Genomic DNA, 22,310 nt, shown 5'->3' with positions numbered 1-22,310 from the left:
ATATATAAAATATATGTGATATATATATCACATTTTGATGGCTGTGTAGTATTCCATTATATATATATATAGAGAGAGAGAGAGAACACTGCCATCAGCAGTGGGAGCTTTTATATATATACATATATATATATATTTATATTTATATATAAAGATACGTATCTTTATATAAAATAAAGATACGTATCTTTATATATATATAATATATGTGATATATCTGCTGATGGATATCTGGGCTTCTTCCATATATTGACTATTGTGAACATTGCTGCTATAAACATTGGGGTGCAGGTGTCCCTTCAAATCATTGTTTGTATCCTCTGGATAAATACCTAGTAGTGCAATAGTGGGGTCATAGGGTAGCTCTATTTTTAAGTTTTTGAGGAACCTCCATACTCTCTTCAAGAGTGGCTGCAACAGTTTGCATCCCCCCAAACAGTGTAAGAGGGTTCCCCTTTCTCCACATCCTCGCCAATATCTGTTGTTTCCTGAGTTGTTAATTTTAGCCATTCTGAAAGAGAGTTAACCCATAAGAGATGCTGAATTCTAAGAAATAAACTGAGGATTGCTGGAGGGGAGGTGGTTGGAGGGAAGGGATAATTGGGTGATGGGCATTAAGGAAGGCACTTGATGAAATGAGCACTGGGTGTTACATGCAACTGACTAATAACTAAATTCTACCTCTGAAACTTAAAAAAAAAAAAAAAGTCCCAGGTTAGTAATTGAAACTTCCACCTCAATAAATTAGGAAAAGAAGCAAAATACACTCAGACCAGGCAGAAGTAAATAAAAATAAAAGAAATAAAACTGAAAACAGAAGAGTAGTTGAGAAAAATTAATGAATGCAACCAAAAACTAATTTTTAAAAATGATTGTAATTGATAAATCTGATAGCCAGAGCAATCATGAAATAGAAACATATTATCAGTATGAGGACAAATGAAAGGATTTCACTATGGATGCCACAGAAATTAAAATCCAGCCTATGTCATGAATTTGTTACCTTAGATGAAATAGAACAATTCCTAGAAAGACCCAACGTTATCAAAACTCACTCAAGAATAAAGAAACTAAATAGTTTTATTTCAATTAAAGACATTATATGCATAGTATAAAACCTTCAAAAAAGGAAATGCTAAGCCTGTATAATTTCACTTACAAATTCTACCAAAAAAATTAAAGAAATAGCATCAATTCTGCATTCTTTCCTCCAGAAAGAAGTGAGAACATTTTCCAACTCATTTTGTGAAACCATCATTACTCTAATACCAGAATGGAGAAATTAGAAAAAACCAATATCCCTCAAGAACACAGACACATAAATTCTCAACAAAATATTCATAATAGAACCCAAGAATATATGGAAGGAAGAATAAACTGTGAACAAATGGGGTTTATTCCATGAATGTAAAGCAAGTTTAATATTTGAAAATGAATATTAGCCACAAGGTTAATAGTCTCAAGAAGAAAAACCACATGTTCATACCAATTATTGCATAAAAAGCATTTGACAACATTCAACATCCATCTGTGATTTTTCAGAAAACTGCTAACCAAGGAAAGAAAGGAAACATTTCAACCTGATAAGTGGGGTCCACTTTGATAGTCTACAGCAAACATGATGATGAAAGAGTGAATGTTTCCCCCCTAAGATCAAAAGCAAAGCAAGGATGTTCATTTTTACTGCTCCTACACATCCAATTTTTAGACTGGAAAAGAAAAAAAAAAAACACTTAAAGCAGCTCTCTAGTCACTCTTCTGACTAGCATGTTTACTGAGCTAAATATATTCTCCCGCTGCAGTCTTCCTTAATGAAGTACCATCAAATGAGCACTTGATGCAAAAATAGACAATTCAAAAACACAACAACAAAGTTGTGCTCAAACACTACAAATTACTATTCACAAAACATGCCCTGTTGGTTCATTGCTACTTATCTCTCACTGAGCTCCCACTGCTGATGGCAGCGTTCTTTCTTCCCCACCCCATCTTCACTCTTTCAATGAATCCCTATTTATTCAAGCTCTGACTTCACCTATAGAGGGTATTTCCTTAAAAAAAAATTCATTCTTTTTTTAAAATTGGATCTCATGGTGTCTTCAACATATTTTATTTGTAACAAATCACACTAAATAGCAACATTAGTATCCGTGTGGCTTTTGTTTTCCATGAAGTACCCATGTTATTGGCAAGAACATCCTACTTACTCACAGCTCTAGAAACACTTGGTCTTGAAATCTAAGCAAGTCAAGAATAAATTTAGTGCATGAGAGTTCAGGAAATTGGTAGGAATGTTCTTGGAAATTAAGCAAACATTTTCTGACGTCTTTGATATTACTTCCTTGGGCCCACATTCAGAAGGTCTTTCATTTAAACCAGATACTTAAAGTGTATCCTTATCTGTGATTTTTGTCTTAAAAATGTAGGCTGCAGTGTCCTGTCAAGTGGTCAAGGACTATGAGGATGAAGATGTAAAAAATGAAGAAAACAGAGCCCTGACCCTGCCTCCCAAGTTAAAGAACATCCCACTGGTTTTGAAAGAACTTACAAAGGTAATGTCATTCAATAATCAACATTGTCCTGAACTGTAGCCCACCATCCCTGGCAAGAATTTATTGGTAGTACTACTAATTCATTAGTAGAGTACTACTAATCTAATCTACTAATCTCTTAGTTCTATGGGATCTGTAGATATCTGGTAAAATAGAAGGCTGAGAGTGGAAGAATGAAACTGTCACAGGTACCAGTCTATAGGGATTTGAGGTTATGGTTGTAGCTGGCCCATAATCAGTGCACCAGTACACTATGGGTTTTTTCCTCTTATTTTCGCAGGTTTATTATAAGTGTCCAGTTGTAAAGGCTGTAAGAAATATCTCCCTTGTAGTCCAGAAATCTGAGTCCTTTGGATTACTTGGATTAAGTGGAGCTGGGAAAACCACTACCTTCAAAATATTGACTGGAGAGGAGACCACAACATCTGGAGCTGTGTTGATCGATGGCTTTAACATTACCAAAAATATCAGAAAGGTATTTCTGTTACTAATCACTGAGTTGGTACCCTAAAGGAGGAGGCAACTGGGCAAGTAGGTGGGAGACATGAAAGGGAACTTAGAAGTGCATATATGTGTGTGTGTGTGTGTGTGTATGTGTGTGTGTGTGTGTGTGTGTGCTCTTTTCTCAAAAGTAACAGTATCATATGGTTTCACTTATTGGTGGAGCATAACAAATAATATAGAGGACAAGGGTAGATGGAGAGGAGAAGGGAGTTGAGGGAAATTGGAAGGGGAGGTGAACCATGAGAGACTATGGACTCTGAAAAACAACCTGAGGGTTTTGAAGGGGCGGGGTGGGAGGGTGGGGGAACCAGGTGGTGGGTATTAGGGAGGGCACGGATTGCATGGAGCACTGGGTGTGGTGAAAAAACAATGAATACTGTTACGCTGAAAATAAATAAAAAATTTAATTAAAAAAAAAAAGTAACAGAATCCAGGGACAGCAATATTCATGATAACATATTGAGTTTGGGAAAAGGCAAATATTCTTTCTGTTTGAGACAAAGTATGAGTATCTTTAACAGGCCAAATTAGAAACAGGAAGGAGCAGTTATTTCACTTAAACTACCACGACACAATTAAGATTTTGGTATGAAAAAATTATTAGAAAAAGTAATTGTGAAAGATGTTAAGGAAGTCAAATTGACAGGGTTTGGTCTCCATTTGGATGTGGGTTATAAGGAAAACAAATTATCTTAAGATATAGCCCAGATTTCTATCATGATCCAGTGAATAGGTGGAAGTTCCACTTACCAATATAGTAAACACAGGAACTGAGTGTGTTTGAAAGAGGATATGTTGAGTATAAGATACCTATGACACATCCAAATGAGAGAACAACCAACAGGCAGTTGGAATCTATTGAATGGATGTAGAGATATAAATTTGGGATTCATCAAAGTACAAGTGAAATTTGAAATGGAGAGATAAGATAATCTCTTGGGAGTGTGTATAATAATGAGAAGAGAGAGAGGGGATGAATCCTGAGGACTAACAACATTTCTAAGATAGAGAGAGAATAACTGAAGAAAACATTGGGTGGGATTAGTGAAATAGGAGGAAAATCTGGATAAAGTTTTATTGTGCAATCTGCATGAAAAGGAGATGTCAAGAAGGAAATAAAACAGAAATGTCAGGCAGATAGACCTGAATAGTATACACTGGACATCATTGAAACCTGAAGCAGTGGGTTGACACACAGGTGAGGATGGGGAAACACTGAATGTGGACAAAACATAAAAGAAAGGCAGCTGTCAAAAGAGGAAAAAGAGTGACACCCAGAGTTTTAGAAAATGACCAAGAATCATAATTTCTAATAACTAGTAACTAAAGCATGTTTATATAAATGGGGGGAAAGCAGTAAGAAGTTTAAAATATATAGCAACAGGAGGTCTCTGAGAAAAGAAGGTATTCCTTCAAATGAACCATAAATCAAAACAATATAAAAAGGTATACAAGTAAGTTTAATTCCCTTTCCTACCCACCTTCCTTTCATCCCTTCCCACAGAAAAAGATAACCACTTTTATCACACTACATACACTTTACGCATATTCAATAAAACATAATGATCTATCTTCTGTTTCATTACACAAAATGTAACATATCACACACAACCTTTAGGATCTTGCCAAAATGCTTTCCATTTATGGTTATACAAATTTGTACTACACAAGCAAGTTTTGCAAATGCCTATTTCTCTAAAACAACCACGACAGAGTATATGATCAACTCTTGGGGATTTTTGCCAGTCTGGTAGATTTTTTTCAAATGGCACTTTGGTGTAGCTTTAATTTTTCTCTTATTATAAGTGAGGTTGCATAACTTTTTAAAGAAAAATTTTATATAATAAATATATATATAAATATATATATATGGTTCCTTTAGGCAAACTAATCAACACATCTTCTCTTTATTGACGAGACTTCTCTTTTTTCCATTGGGTATTTTTTCATGCTTTGTCAAAGATTTGTTGACCAGAGAGTTGAGGGTCTATTTCTGGGTTCTCTATTCTGTTCTGTTGATCTGTATGTTTGTTTGTTTTTGTTTTTGTTTTTTAATATTTTTATTTATTTATTTGACACACGGAGAGAGATCACAAGTAGGCAGAGAGGCAGGCAGAGAGAGAGGGGGAAGCAGGCTCCCCACTGAGCAGAGAGCCCAATGCGGGGCTCAATCCCAGGACCCTGAGATCATGACCTGAGCCAAAAGCAGAGGCTTAACCCACTGAGCCACCCAGGCAACCCCTGTATGTTTGTTTTTGTGCCAGTACCATACTGTCTTGATGATCACAGCTATGTAGTACAGCTTGAAGTCCAGAATTGTAATGCCTCCAGCTTTGGTTTTCTTTTTCAACATTCCTTTGGCTATTCAGGGGTTTTTCTGCTTCCATATAATTTTAGGGTTGTTTGTTACAGCTCTGTGAAAAATGTTGATGGTATTGATAGGAATTGCATTGAATGTGTAGATTGCTTTGGGTAGCATAGACATTTTAACAATATTTGTTCTTCCAGCCCATGAGCATGGAATATTTTTCCTTTTCTTTGTGTCTTCCTCAATTTCTTTCATAAGTGTTCTATAGTTTTCAGAGTACAGATCCTTCACTTCTTTGATTAAATTTATTCCTAGGTATCTTATAGATTTTGGCACAATTATGCATAGTATCAGTTTCTTAATTTCTCTTCAGTGACATTGTTAGTGTATAGAAATGCAACTGATTTCTGTGCATTATTTTTATATCCTGCCACATTGCTGAATTCCTGTATGAGATCCAGCAGTTTTTGAGCGGAGTATCATTCCATCTTTGAAGAATGACAGTTTGCCTTCTTTGCCAATTTGGATGCCTTTTCTTTCTTTCTGTTCTCTGGTTGCTGAGGATAGGACTTCTAGTGCTATGTTGAACAGCAGTGGTGAGAGTGGACATCCCTGTCGTCTCCCTGACCTTAGGGGAAAAGCTCTCAGAGGCAGGAGCAAACTTCAGCTCAGCTTGTTGGCCAGTATTCCTAGAGTGTAAGACACTGACATCAGCCAGGTGTTCAGTGGCAGCAATGGCATGAGCTATCAGCAGGAACATCTCAGGTTCTCTTCAGATTTGTGATAGAGATGCTATCACTTTTCTTTTGTGGATGTTCCACTCCATTTGGAAGTCAAGGTTGGTGCTGTGCCCTCTTTCTTCATTTGAAGGACATCAAGGGCTCCAGACATTGTAAAAGTTTTCCTTTAAATTATGACCATATCTCCTCTTTGGCTTGCATAGAAAGGCTAGCCATTATTTCCTTGAGTAAACTTTCTGTCCCTTCTCTCTCTCTTTGTTTTCTTGGACTCCCATAGTGCAAATATTGGTACACTTGGTGGTATCCCATAAATCCCTTAAATTATCATTCCTCCTTTTCATTCTTTTTTTTTTTCCTCTGGATGATTTCCCCTGGCTTGTCTTTGAGTTCACTGATCCTTTCTTGCATTTCATTTGGTCTGATGTTGATCTCTGTAATTGAATTTTCAGTTCAATTATTGGATTCTTCACTTCTATGATTTATGTTTCATACTTTTTAATATTTTCTCTCTTTGTTGAAATTCTCACTTTTTTCATGAACTGCTCTCCTCACCTCAGTGAGCATCTTTATGACCATTATTTTGAATTCTTTGTCAGGTAAATCATTTCTCTGCATCCCATTAGGGTCAGTTTCCAGAGATTTATCTTGTTCTTTGTTTGTTCTTTTATTTCATGTTCTTCATTTCCCTTGGCTCTTTGAATTGTTTTCTATGCATTACATTAAAACAGCTATCTCTCCTAGTCTTAACAGACTGAACTTGTAGAAGCTAGTAGGAGATAACCCTTGCCAGTCAGCCCAGCTAAAGATATGGGTGCCTCTCCAAACTTTGTGCTTGTCCAAACTGCCATGTTTGTTCTTAGTGGGCCCTGAGAGATTAGGTTATACCAAGTTTCATCAGTGCTCTGAAGGCAGAGGAGAAGTGCACACACCTGCTCAGGCTCTTGGTGTACTACAAAGTGCCTGCTCCATCAGCTCCTAGATGCAAGATAATTAGAATCCTAACTTGCAGGCAGCAACTGGGAACGTTGGAATATTAGGTACACAGTCTAGCCCCTTTTAGGGAGAAACTAGTAACTGGGTGCTTTTGTCTGCTCTCTGTCCCTAGCCAAGGGAAAGAGCTGCTGGGAGTGCTTGTGTGCCTATTTAAAGCCATCTCTTTGTTCTCTGTGGTCCTGGGGGACTAACAAATGCTGAAGACCATCAGCTCCCAGAGTTAGATGATTTAGAAGCCAGTCCCACAGGTGGCAGCTGTAGAAGTTGGGGCGCTAGGTATGTGGACAAACTCCTTTTCCAGAGAAGCTAGAAACTTGATTTTATCGTTAGAGGAAGCTATAGAGAGAAGGCACAGGAAGTTCCTTCATGCTCATTCAGGCTCCTGAAAGACTACAGTTACCCACCCTATAAGCTCCCAAACGCAGACTAAGTGGAAGCACAACTCTCAGGCAGCAGTTGGGAAAGTATTCAGTCTAACCCATCACAGAGAATATGGGAACTGGGTGTTTTTCCCCTTTCCCTCTGCATTGAGCCTGAGTGTATAGCCGCAGCATATCATTACATGTTTGTTTAAAATCACCTCCTTGACTCTTAATTATAAAGAACAATCTGATGGTTACCAAAGAGGAGGTGGGGATGGAGGTGGGAATAGGTCAAATAGGAGATGGGGATTAAGGTGTACACTTGTTCTTTTTTTTTTTTTTTAAGATTTTATTTATTTATTTATTTGACAGATCACAAGTAGGCAGAGAAGCAGGCAGAGAGAGAGAGAGAGAGAGAGGAGGAAGCAGGCTCCCGCTGAGCAGAGAGCCTGATGCGGGGCTTGATCCCAGGACCCTGGGATCATGACCTGAGCCAAAGGCAGAGGCTTTAACCCACTGAGCCACCCAGGCGCCCCTGTACACTTGTTCTGATGAGCACAGGGTGATGTATGGAACTGTTAAATTACCATACTGTATACCTGAAACTAATATAACATTGTATGTTAACTAACTGGAATTAAAATAACAACTAAAAGAAAATAAAATAAATTTTAGAAATAAAATAAAATTTAAAAAACTTTTGCTTTCTGTGGTCCTGGGGACAAACAAACGTCAAGGCTTATCAGCTCTCAGAGCTGGGTGATTTGGGATCTGATCCCTTAGGTAGCAGCCACTAAAGCTGAGGAATTAGCTGTGTGGTCTTGGGCGCCCACCTAGCTCAATAGGCAGAGCATGTGACTCTTGGTCTCTAGGTTGTGAGTTTAAGCCCTACATTGGGTGTACAGATTACTAAAAAATAAACTTAAAACAACAAAAATGTGTACTTGTTGTAGAGTGAGACTAATACTTGTTATATTAGTGAGACTAATCTCTTCCAGTCCCGTCCATGTTGCTACAAAAGTTGGGTATTCATTCTTTCTGATGGAGGCATAATATTCCATAGTGTATATGGACCACATCTTCCTTATCCATTCACCCATTGAAGGGCATCTTGGTTCTTTCCACAGTTTGGCGACAGAGAGAGTCAATTATATGGTTTCACTTATTTGTGGAGCATAACAAATAACATGGAGGACAAGGGGAGATGGAGAGGAGAAGGGAGTTGAGGGAAATTGGAAGGGGAGGAGAACCATGAGAGACTATGGACACTGAAAAACAACCTGAGGGTTTTGAAGGGGCAGGGGGTGGGAGGTTGGGGGAACCAGGTGGTGGGTATTGGGGAGGGCACGGATTGCATGGAGCACTGGGTGTGGTGCAAAAACAATGAATACTGTTATACTGAAAAGAAATAAAAGAAAAAACCTTCATTTATGAATATGACCATTTTTGCATACATTTTTAAAAATACATATATATTCTTCAATTGTAACTGAATTAAACAAGAAAAAACAAAATCAGAATATGAAAACTCCCTCCCTTTCTGAAAAAAATTTTAAAGATTATTTTTTTCTTTGTAATTAATCTCTACACCCAACATGGATCTTAAATGCACAACCCTGAGATCAAGAGTCACACACTCCATCAACTAAGCCAGCCAGGTGCCCCTTCCCCTTTTGAAATATAAAATATCATTTTAGGTGATTCTTGCTTTTACTCAAGAATTACAAAAATTTCTAGAAAATAATGAAAATATTATATATCAGAAACTATGAGATGCAATAAACAACTACAGGGAGAGTAATGTATATACACATTATAGACTCATTTCAAGAAAAAAGAAAAAAGAAAGGGTGTCTGTGTGTGTCAGTCAGCTAAGCATCTGTCTTTGGCTCAGGTCATGATCTCAGCATCCTGAGATAGAGCCCTAAGTCAGGCTTCCTGTTCATCAAGGAGCCTGCTTCTCCTTCTCCATCTTCCTGCTGCTCCCCCAGCTTGTGCTCTCTATCACATAAATAAATAAAATCTTTAAAAAAAAAAAAAGAAAGAAAGAAAGATGAAGAAAAAGAAATAACTGTAAAACATGACTCACTAAAAAATGAATGGAAGGAAAAAAATGAATGGAAGGAAAATATATAAAAATATACACAAGTATATAAATTAATAATTAAAAATATAAAGCCAGCTAACAACAATTAAGTCAAGATACTAGAACTTCATAAAAATAAAGAAATGGGTAAACCTGCCCCCCCAAAAGGAGATGTAAATACATTTAAAGAAATGATAAGTTAATGCTGCTATAAACATTGGAGTCCATGTATCCCTTTGAAATAGTATTTTTGTATTCTTTTTGTAAATACCTAGGAGGGCAATTGCTGGATCATATTTTTACCTTTTTGAGGAACCTCCATACTGTTTACCAGAGTGGCTGCACCTGTTTGTATTCCCACTGGCAGTGCAGGAGGGTTCCCCTTTCTCCACATCTTTGCCAACACCTGTGGTTTCCTGTGTTGTTGGCTTTAGCCATTCAGACAGGTGTGACATGATATCTCATTGTGGTTTTGATTTGTATTTCTCTGATGATCAGGAATGTCATAGTAACATTATCTACAATAACCAAATTATGGAAACAGCTCAAGTGTCCATCAAATGGTGAATAGGGTATCAACTTTTGTATCAACATGGACAGGACTGGAGGAGATTATGCTGAGTGAAATAAGTCAAGCAGAGAGAGTCAATTATCATATGGTTTCACTTACTTGTAAAGCATAAGGAATAACATGGAAGTCATTGGGAGAAGGAAAGGAGAATTGAATTGGGGAAAGTTGGAGGGGGAGACGAACCATGAGAGACTGTGGACTCTGAGAAACAAACTGAGGGTTTTGGAGGGGAGGACGTGGGGGTTTGGGTGAGCCTGGTGATGGGTATTAAGGAGGGCACGTACTGCATGGAGCACTGGGTGTGGTGCATAGACAATGAATTTTGAAACACACACACACACAAATTTAAAAAAAGATGATGTAGGGTGTGTGTGTGTGTGTAATGGAATATTACTCAGACATAAAAAATGAAATACTGCCATTTGCAACCACATGGGTAGCTAGAGAGTATTATGCTAAGCAAAACAAGTTAATCAGAGAAAGACAAATACCGTATGATTGCATTTGTATGTGGAATTTAAGAAACAAAATAAATGAACAAAGGGGGAAAAAGAGAGACACAAACCAAGAGACAGACTCTTACCTATAGAGAACAAATTGATGGTTACCAGAAGAGAGGTGGGTGGGGGAATGGCTGGTGGGGATTAAGGAGTGTGCTTGTGATGAGCACTGGATATTGTATGGAAGTGTTGAATCACTATATTGTACACTTGAAACTAATATTACACTGTATGTTAACTAACTGGAATTTAAATAAAAACTTCTTTAAAAAGAAATAAGAAATACAACATACAAAAAAAAGAAACACAAAGTACTTGAATTCCATGGAAATAAAACTTAAAATCTTTAAAAGATTTTATTTAATTTTTTATTTGAGAGAGAGAGAGAGCACATGGAGGAGCAGAGGGAGAGGGACAAACAGACTCCACAATGAACAAAAGTGCCCGATATGGGGCTTGACCTCATGATCCTGAGATCATGACCCAAGCCAAAACCAAGAGTCAGACACTCAACCAATTGAGCCACCCAGGTACCCCAATAAAATTTAAATTTTTAAAGGAACTCATAACTTTCTAACTACAAACAAATTATTAAAACTGATGTCAGAAGAAACAGAAAATAGAAAATTGAAACTTTCACCATTTTTATAGAAATAAACTTGTCAAAGATTCACTCTTCAATGAGATAAGATGAAGTCCCAGATGGCTTCACAGGGGCTCTTCCATAAGCTTTTTAAAGAGCAGAAAAGAACAATGGTGTTTAAATGTTCAGACCCTAGAAAAATTAAAACTTGACAATATAAAATAAAAATATACTTAAAAATAAAGTTTGCATGTAAGTGAAACCATATTGTGTCTTTCTCTGTCTGACTAATTTCATGTAGCATAATGCCCTTAAGGTCCATCCATGTTGTCACAAATGTCAGGACTTCCATATTTTTATGGCTGAATAGTATTTCATTGTATAGATATACCATATTTTCCTTATCCATTCAACCATCATTAGCCTGAGGTTTCCATGTCATGGTTATTGTAAATAATGCTGTAATGAATAGCAGATATTTTTTTTTAGTTAGTGTGGATAACTTTTTGAGTTAGTGTTTGTGTTTCCTCCAGGTAAATACCCAGATATGGAATTAAAGAAGCATATGGTAGTTCTATGTTTAATCTTTAGAAGAAACTCCAAACTGTTTTCCTACACCAGCAGTTGCACAGATTTCCCTTTTCTCCACATTCCCACCAACATTTGTTATCTCTTGTCTTTTTGGTAATAGCCATTCTAACAGGTGTGAGGTGATATATTATTATGGTTTCCATTTGTATTTCACTGATACAGGTGATACTGAGCACCTTTTCATGTACCTTTTGGTCATCTGGATGTCTTCTTTGGAAAAAATATCTGTTCAGATCCACTTTTTAAAGATTTTATTTATTTATTTGAGAGAGAGAGAGAATGAGAGAGAGAGAGAAAGCATGAGATGGGGGAGATCAGAGGGAGAACCAGACTCTCCGCCAAGCAGGGAGCCCAATGTGGGACTCTATGCTGAGACTCCAGGATCATGATCTGAGCTGAAGGCAGTTGCTGAACCAACTGAGCCATCTAGGTGCCCCCATATCCATTTTTCAATAAGCTTGTTTGCTGTTGAGTTGTATAAGTTTTTTTTATGTATTTTGGATATTAACCCCTTATCAGAGATATCATTTGCAAATATTTTTTCCCTTTCAGGAGGTTACCCTTTCATTTTATTCATGGTTTCCATTGCAGTGCAGAAGCTTTTTAGTTTGATGTTGTATGATTGTTTATTTTTGTATTTTTTATGTATATAAAGACACGTATTATATATATCATATAATTCTTATCTATGAGTGTTGGCCTAGTAGAAGTTGCTTGACCATTACTAGAAATAAAATCCTATACATAACATGAATAGATTTAATAGAAGAGTTCTTTCCTAATGATATTTAAATAGGCAACTTCCTCTAACAAAATTCTGTCTTGGGTACCGAGCAGTGCACAGTGAATATGTGTTGAAAATTCCAGTTAGAGATGTTAGTATTCCATCTTACTACAGTGGGTTGCACCTAGAAATGAAATAATCCTTGTTGGGAGCTCTTTGGGGATCAAACCTTTTTAGCAACAGGGGCTAGAAAACCAGGTTTTCTATCTCATCCTTATAACTATATGCTCAATTAAATAGTTGACTTGGGTCTATTCTTATGATAACTCTCTTGATTCAGATTAGGTCAAGAATTGGCTACTGTCCTCAAAATGACCCCATTCTCAACCACATGACAGGTCAGGAAATGCTGGTGATGTATGCCAGGCTTCGAGGGGTCCCTGAGCCAGACATTTGCAAGTATGTGGAAACCTTTTTGTATGCAATGCACCTGGAAACAAATGCTGATGAGTTTGTCCACATATACAGGTCAGACATAGTGCTGTTGCAATTAAGCTGCCTACTTGTGTTTCTACTGTTTAGAATGAATGCCTGCAAACTCAATCTGATCCATCCGTCACACAGGGGCAATGGCTGTGAAATAGCCCAAGGTCCTGTCAGGGTTCAGAGGTCAGGAATAAGGCGGATCCCACCTATAGGAATTTAACCTTTTGCAGACATGAGCTGTAGACTTCACATTTTATTAAAAAAAAAAAAGTACCTTCATCCTTATCTCTTTATTGTTTTTTCTTTCCCTAAAACAAAAATATTTTACCAATAATGATGCTGAAATAAATTACCAAGAAAAGTCATTTCAATGAAAATGAATTGATATATACATCTGGACTTGGGCCCGCTGCTTTGTGAGTCATATCAAATCAGCATTCTGTATACATGAGCTAATTCCTATGAATTAATGACATGTGTACCCTTATCTTCTTTCTCCTCTACTTTCTCCTTTGACAATAAAGTGAAGGAAACAGACGCAGACTGAACACTGCTATTGCCCTAATGGGAAAATCCTCAGTTGTCTTCCTGGATGAGCCATCTACTGGCTTAGATCCAGCAGCCAGGTGCCTGCTGTGGGACACAATTACATGGATGTGTAAAAGAGGCAAAGCCGTCGTTGTAACTTCCCACAGGTATGACACATTGGGAAGCTTGGTTGAGAGTTAGAAGAGTATAGGAGGGAATTAGGTGGAGCCAGAAATAAAGGCAGTGAATGCTTAAGTATATGAGCTACATAGGAGGGATTGTGGGTGGAGGCTGATTCTTGGCTGATGCCAGGAATCCTCAGTTGAATTCAGTAATCCAGAAAGGACAGGATAAGAAGTTAAGGAACTGTTGCTGTTGTTATTTAGGAATAGACTGCTTTGAATCATAAGATCTCCTCTTCCCAAATATGGTCTTAGTGGTGATTATCTGCATTACTGAGCTTTCCTATAGCAACTGTTACTTTATAATCCTAGCTCTGTTTTGAGATATGGAATTTGCCTGCTGAAAGGCAATCTCTTCAACCATATTTCCTTTGTCTCCCTAGCATGGAAGAATGTGAGGCCCTCTGTACCAGACTAGCCATCATGGTAAAGGGGAGGTTCAAGTGCCTGGGCAGCCCTCAGCACTTAAAGAACAAGTTTGGTAATGCATACACTCTGACAGCAAAGATTAAGTTTGAAAACAATGAAGATAAACTAGAGAAGTTCAAAGAATTCGTGACAGCAACTTTCCCAGGTAAGGTAGACAGGACCTCGTTGTGATGACTGTGTTAAGTTTTTACATTGTTCTGCTTCATATCTTCAATAATTAACCTTTCCTGTGAATTATTTTTTACTGAGCTTTTTAGTGTGTGTGTGTGTGTGTGTGTGTGTGTGTGTGTGTGTGTGTATAATTGGAATAATTTCTCTATGATATTATCCATGATCTCTTAGCACATACTTTCTCAAAACAGTAGAGGCTCTCACCAGTCTATTATGGGAATCAACCAGTAAGACAAACCTGTTCATGTGTATTCATCTAGAATTAAGTTATTGAGATTGTCTGTTTTTTACCCTTGATAATTTTTTTAAGATTGTATTTATTTATTTATTTGAGGGAGAGAGAACAACATAGAGAGAGAGCACAAGCAGGGGGGCATGGTAGAGGGAGAGGAAGAAGTAGACTCCCAGTTGAACAGGGGGCCTGATGCAGGACTAGATCCTAAGACCCTGGAATGGTGACCTGAGTCAAAGGCAAATGCTTAACCAGCTGAGCCACCCAGGCGCCCTCCCTTGATAATTCTTTAAGGTTTCCTCTTGACCATGTATCTTCTGCCTTTCCTTGGTCCCTAAGACAAGCAATGCTTATGAAATGCAAACTAGAAAAATAAACTTCCTTTACTCCTTTCAAGGAGATAATCTAGATGTGTAACACATAAAAATCAATCATTCTGCTATTGTGGCTAAACTCAGTAAGTGCTTCTCTGTGTTCATGGTACGGAGTCATTGACAGCCAACTCTATTTACTTCTATTCCCACTACTTTAATCATTAAGCAGTGACATGGTAAACCTTTTAAGAATTTTTATTTCCTTAGTCTCCAGCTTGAGTGATCACTCTATCAACAATGTAGTGGCCAGATGGTCAGGATACAAGATTAAAAACATGGAGGCTATAATGATGATAAAGCAGTAAACGGTATTGGATTGCACTAAGGAAGTCACAGTAATAAAAGAGAGGAGGATATGATAGGAAATGGATATGATAGGATACACAAGCATGCGTGCTCAATTAAGGGAAGAAACCACTATGTGGGAAAGATCATTAATTCAGTATTAACTATATTAACTATACCTAGATATCCAGATAAATATGTCTGTTGGGCAGTTGAATATTCATTTAGTCATTCATTCATATGATAAAGATTTATGGAGTGCTTATTGCCTGCAGTGCTCAAGTTATGGAATTAACTACACAGTATCATATATGCTCTTTCAATGTATATTTCTTTCTTTTTTCCTTTTCTAGATAATCTTTATGTATGTTATTCAGAAAAGGGGAAAATAAAGAAAATAGTTGCTCTTTCTATAGCATGGTAGATTATACTCTCAAAAAGATTCTTCTATTACATACTGGAAACATAAAGTAGAATTGTGGTTTAATTATTTGCTTAGACTGATAAAGAAAATGAGAAAAATTCAAAAAACCAAAACAGAACAGAAAAAAAAAATCATCAAGCTGAAACTTGATAGTAAAAATTGCAAAATGCAAAAGCTGATTTGCCTGAAGCAAATTCCAATACCAGTACTGAGACAGGAGGTGAAACTTTGGCCTCATAGCAATGTTGGACAGATTAACCTAATATTCCTATAGTAAGCAAGGACCTTCAAAAATGAACAGATACTCTGGTTTCAAGCCCAGCATGTAAGAAGTTTGGAAATTGCTACTCTGTCCTAACAACTAAAAAGCTGAACAAACTGAAAAATCAACAAACTCTTCTAGAATCTAAAAGAGAGATGATGAAACAGGACAAACCACTGCAGCCAATATTGGAAAGACAGGCAAATACAGGAAGTCCTGGTTTACCAAAGCAGAGACTTAAAAGCAGAAAGCACATTGATAACCAGGGCCAGGGTAAGAAACCCTGAACTGTAACTGAATTGCTAGGTGTGCTGTGTGGCTAATTCTGAGGGGTAAAATGCCAGGGAAGGCAAACATGGGTATTTCTACAACCAGATTGCCACAGTAAATATCAGACAAAAACCCCTGCATATTTCCCACAGGGAGAAGGGAAGAGGAATCATTTTGAAATATACTAGACAGCTCTCTGTAACAAGGCCTGTTCTCAGGAGGAAACTAGTTAAACTAAACCAAACTGAATAGAGTATAATCAGAGCCTGATCTTGAAGAAGGGAAATACCCAACTTTAGCCATCTTTTTCCACATAAGGGAGGAGAGAAAAAAAAAAAAAAAAAGAGGAACTTGTGAACTTTACAATCCAGAGGCATAGGCTCAGTAAAAGTGTGAGAGTTACATAGGCTTCTCCCCAGCACCACACCACCAGATTACTAGTGGCCTAATTACAGCAGTTCCTTTTTCCCAAGAAGTCTGGCTATCAGGAAAAAATTACAAAGCATACAAAAAGCAAAAAACACAATTTGAAGAGACAGAACAAACATTAGACCAGATGTGGCAAGGATGTTGGAATTATCAGACCAGTAACTGAAAACAACTATGATTAACATGCTCAGGGCTATAATGAATACAGTAGACAGCATGTAAGAACAGAAGGGCAATATAAGCAGATTGAGGGAAATCCTATCTAAGAACAAAAAGGTAATGCTTGAGATTAAAAAAACTATAATAGAAATGAAGAATGCATTTGATGGACTTATTATGAGACTGGACTTGGCTGAGGAAAGAATCTCTGAGCTAGAGGATATATCAATAGAATCACAAAAAACCAAAAAGCAAAGAAAACAAAGACCAAAAAAAAAAAAAACAATATGCAGACTGTAGGACAACTACAAAATGTGTAATATATGTATAATGGGAATACAGAAGAAAAAAAGAGAAAGGAACAGAAGAAATATTTGAAACCATAATGACTGAGAATCTCCCTCAAATTAATGTCAACACCAAACCACAGATCAAGGAAGCTCAGAGAACATCAACAGGATAAGAGTAAAACAAACAAACAAAAAACCATATGCAGGCATATAATTTTTCAAATACAGAAAATCACAGAAAAAGAAAAACCTTGAAAGAAACAAGAGAAAAAGACACCTCATCTATAGGGGAACAAAGATAACAGTCACATCCAGCTTCTCAAAAACCATGAAAGTAGGGGTGCTTGGGTGCTCAGTTAGTTAAGCATCTACATTTGGCTCAGGTCCTGATCTCAGGGTTGTGGGATTGAGCCCCATGTCAGGCTCTCTGCTCAGTGGGAAGTCTGCTTCTCCCTCTCCCTCTGCCCCTCCACCATTCATGCTGGCTCGCTCTCTCTCTCTGAAATAAATAAATAAAATCTTTTCAAAAAAAAAATAATAATAACATGCAGGCAAAGAGTGAAGTGAAATATTTAAAGTGTTGAGAGAATAAAACTACCACCATAGAATTCTGTACCTAGAGAAATTACCCTTCATTGTGAAGGAGAAATAAAGACTTTGCCAGGTAAGAAAAGAAAAAAAATGAGGGAATGTTTTGCTAGTAGACATGCCTTGGAAGGTATGTTAAAAGTTCTTTAGAGAGAAGGAAAATGATGCAGGTCAGAAACTCAGATCTACATAAACAAAGGAAGAGTATCAGAGAAGGAATAAGTAAAGATAAAAATGAAAACTTTTATTTTTTCTTATTCTCAACTGACCTAAAAGATAAAACTTCGTTCAAAGTAATAAGAGAGTGATGTAATCAAATGACCAAATATGAGTTTTCTACTGTCTTCTCTACAAAGAACACCCACATGCAAAAGCCCCTTTGTGGCAGTTGCAGAGTCCAGTAGAGAAGTTCTAGCACATCAGTAAGCAGAAAATTCCAAGATTGGTCATCTTGATGAGGGAAGAGAAACAATTTCACTTTACCATTGTCACCCTGACCATAATGCGGCACAGCTCAGTGCCAAGAGAAACCTTCTTTACCTACAATTCCCCCCACGAAGTAAAGTAAGAATGAATGAGTAAACACATGGCTTCCCAAGTTGTGAGGGACACTGGCAAAGAGATACACTTTTGTCTTGCTCCGACCAGAATACTGAGATGCACTGCATGACTGGAGCAAGGACAAGCTGGGAGAACAGCAGCAGCCAAGACTCTCAGAGGTCATCGAAGAGAGGCAGATCCTACAAATCACTTTGAAGACCCCATCAAAAAGTCTGCCCATGAGCAACTGTTAACACCTTGACTACAATTCCCACAACTGGTCCACAAACACCAGTTATGCTCCATGCAAGTCACCCACATGAATATCCTGTGGCTGGCTCCCTATGTGCAACCCCAAGGGTGTCAAGAGTGAGACTTTGCAAATGACTGGTGTGCACACTGAGGGAGCTGGTCCAAATCTATGGGATTGGAAGAAGGTACACAAATTTAAGCATTTAGCATCATGCCATGGAAAGCAAAGAATGTACTCTTATCACCTAGCCTAGCATAGCAGAATTGACAGAATTGTCTTAAGAATTCACTTCCAAGAGGGAACAAGTAGTATGAAACAAGCATACCCATTGAAAGGGTCTAAGAAAGCCTCAGAATCCCTACCTGGTTGATAGAAGGTATTTTCTTCCTGAAGGCCATCAGAAAAGACTGGAAGAGGTGATTGCTACTTCTAATGTAAAGACTCAGGCTCAAAGTGAAGGGATGAATAAAGATACTCCATGCAAATAGAACCAAAAGAGATCAGTATTGCTATATTCATATCAGTTTTAAGTCAAAGGCTGTATCAAATGACAAAGAAGTTCATATAATGACAAAGCAGTCAATTTTATCAAGATGATATAACAATGTTTACTCCCATCACCCTTACTCAACATAATACCAGAAGTCCTAGCCAGATAAAGTAGGCAAGAAAAAGAAATAAAAGTCATACAAATTAGAAAGTAAGAAGGAAAACAGTCTTTGTTTGCAACAACTGATTCTTTGAAAATACAAATAAAGTCCATAAATATCCAGCCAGGATAACTAAGAAAGAGAAAAGATACGAATTACTAATATCAGAAATGAAATGGGACACATCACTGCAGAGGGCAAAGACATTAAAAGGATAATCAAGCAATACTATGAACTATTCTATGTCCACAAATTTGATAATCTAAATGAAATGGACCAATTCTTTGAAAGCACAATATGCCAAAACTCACACAAAAGAAATAAATAGTCTGAATAAGACTTTATCTAGTAAAGAAATTGTCTCAATAATTGAACTTACCAGCACCAGGCCCAAATGGATTTACTGGTGAATTCTACAACACATTTAAGGGACAAATTATACCAGTTGTCTACTGTGGATAGAAGCAAAAGGAATATGTCCTAAATTATTCAGCATTGTGTTTTTTTTAAGATTTCATTTATTTGAGAAAGAGAGAGTGCAAAAGCAGGGGTGGGGTACAAAGGGAGAGGGAAAGTAGACTTCCCACTGAGCAGGGAGCCCAGCACAGGGCTCGATCTGAGGACCCCAAGATCATGACCTAAGCTGAAGGCAGATTTTTAACCAACGGAGCCACCCAGGCACCCCTCAGCATTATCTTAACACCAAAACAGGGTGCCTGGGTGGCTCAGCCAGTTAAGCACCCATCTTTTGATCTCAGCTGAGGTCTTGATCTTGTGGTCAAGAGTTCAAGCCCAGCCTTGGTTTCCATACTGGGAAGCCTACTAAAAAAGAAGAAGGAGAAAGAAGAAAGAAAAAAGAAGGAGGAGGAGGAGGAGGAGAAGGAAGAAAGAAAGAAAAGAAAAAAAAAAAACCCAGACATATCACAATCATCCAGTGTGATTTATCCCATGGATACAAGGCTGATTCAGCATTCAAAACAGAACTAATACAATCCAACACATAAATAGGCTAAAGAAGAAAAATTCCATGATTCTATCAATAGATATAGAAAAAGCATTTGACAAACTTCAACACCTACTTACGGTTTTTAAAACTTGCAGTATACTAGTAACAGATAGGAATATTCTTAATGTGATAATGAATGTCTACAAAAACCTACAGCTATCAACATACTTAAATGTGAGAAACATGAAGCTCTCCTACTAGAGCCGGGAATAAGGCAAGCATGCCCCATCTAACCACTGCTCTTCAACACTGTACTTGAGAACTCAGATAAGACAAGAAAAGGAATAAAAGATATACAGATTAGGAAGGAAGGAATGTGTTTTTTTTTCCATTGATGACAAGATTGACACATTAGAAAATCTGAAAGATGGACCAAAAACTCTGGGAATTAATAAGTGGTTAAAGCAAGGCTGTAGGATACAAGCTTAATATACAAAAGTCAATGACTTTCCTGTATACCATCAATGAACAAGTAGAGTTTTAATTTGTAAACACAGTACCATATACATTAGCACCCCCCAAAAATGGTATACATACGTGTAAATCTAACAAAATATATAGAAGATCCACATGAGGAATACTACAAAACTCTGATGAAGGAAGTTGAAGAAGAACCAAATTAATGTAGAGATATTCCATGGTCATGGATAGGATAAGTAATTTTGTGGCTATCAATAAACTGATTCTAAAGTTTATATGGAGAGGCAAAAGATCCAAAATAGCCAATATGATCAAAAAAGAAGAAGTTGTAGGACTGACAGTACCTGACTTCAATACTTAATTAAGGTACTACAATCAAAGTAAAAGTCACAATCTTGTTTCTGCAGTGAATAGGTCAGCCCTATTCACTGGGAAGAGGACTAGACAGTTTGGTGAAAATGAGGAGGTAGGGATCATTTGGGGCCATTTTGAAGGCTGGATACCATACCATATATCCACCAACAACAGAGGTGTAGTCATACACTGACAACTTTATAGTAATGAACACAAATGAAGTACAGTTATACACAGCAACACTGATGAATCTTAAAAATATAATGATTGAGAGACGCCAGATAAGAATAATACAGACTGTGTTATTGCACTCGTGTGAAGTACAAAAAAGGCAAAATCAAATTATAGTATTTATGTTTCCATACTTAGCTAAAGCTAATAAAACCATAAAGAACAGGAAAATAAATGCTTACCATAGAGAAGAAGTGAGTCACTAGTGGCACATAGCTGACTTCTGGATTGCTGAGTTTCAGTCACATGTTTGTTAGCTTTATTATAATTCACTGAGGTGTACATTTATGTTCCATGCATATTACATAGTTTATATGTTTGATGTATTTCCCAATTTGAAAAGGTTTTTTACATATTACCTCATGAATTTATTTAGGGACTCATGACAAGATAAAATCAGTTTTATTGATATGTACTTTAAAAAATATATTAATTCCAATTAATTCCATTTGCAATAGTGTCCAATTGTGTGATAATACATAAAAGTGCATCCTATCATTTAGGAATGGCTACAGTATTACTACCAGATTTTCAAAAGCTGTAATATCCCATTTATCCAGTGAATGCCTCCACATTTATGTTTTATTATTATGATTTTTAAAATTTCCTTTAGGATGAAGACTGCCTAGTCATAAGAATAGTATAGAGATCCTAAACATACACACACACATGCACACACACGTGCATGCACACACCCATACACATACACACTTGGAGAAAGAAACCACACCCAAATTTTATGAACAGTATCAGGACAACGGAACATTAGGATTCATGTAAGTCAGGTTTGGCAAAGTAAGTGCATGAGCTTGCTGTGATTATCTGACCCTCTGTAATTTTTATAAACTGTAGATATTAAGACCATACTTTACATGGAAGTAAATCTATTGAAATATTTAACAAAGTGGCAATATACTAAAAGAAAACGGGCTTTGGGATTATATTGTCTTTTGCATTAACATATATTCTCTCTTCCATTGGTACGGACATGTGGAATGGTACTTATTTAGGAATTTTGTAAAACTCTTATCACATATGGGGCCCCTTCTGTTACTTTCCTTTCTTAGGTAACATCAAACACCAGGAGCATCAAGGGATTATTAGCTACTATATTCCCAAAGAGGAAATCTGCTGGGGAAAGGTGAGTGTAGAAATCATACTCTTTTAACATTATGTGTAATAGAGGACTGATAGAAGGAGGCATTGCGATTCAAACATAAGGAATGGGAGCCT

General features: G+C 37.2%; 1 protein-coding gene across 1 annotated transcript in view; it reads left to right on the top strand.

Annotated features, from left to right (window-relative positions):
• Window positions 1-22,310, top strand: part of LOC308359753 (phospholipid-transporting ATPase ABCA3-like) — a gene marked incomplete at both ends in the record, with an annotated part of 158,763 nt that overhangs the window by 136,026 nt on the left and 427 nt on the right. Inside the window, 6 exons of the mRNA XM_080831045.1 lie at window positions 2,427-2,552; window positions 2,833-3,027; window positions 12,855-13,042; window positions 13,525-13,695; window positions 14,094-14,284; window positions 22,145-22,218. Coding sequence (XP_080687171.1) covers window positions 2,427-2,552; window positions 2,833-3,027; window positions 12,855-13,042; window positions 13,525-13,695; window positions 14,094-14,284; window positions 22,145-22,218 — 945 coding nt within the window. The remainder of the gene's footprint in view (window positions 1-2,426; window positions 2,553-2,832; window positions 3,028-12,854; window positions 13,043-13,524; window positions 13,696-14,093; window positions 14,285-22,144; window positions 22,219-22,310) is intronic.

Source organism: Martes martes (genome assembly GCF_963455335.1).
Source record: "Martes martes genome assembly, chromosome: 18".
Taxonomy (NCBI): domain Eukaryota; kingdom Metazoa; phylum Chordata; class Mammalia; order Carnivora; family Mustelidae; genus Martes; species Martes martes.
This window is presented reverse-complemented; position numbering and strand designations above follow the sequence as displayed.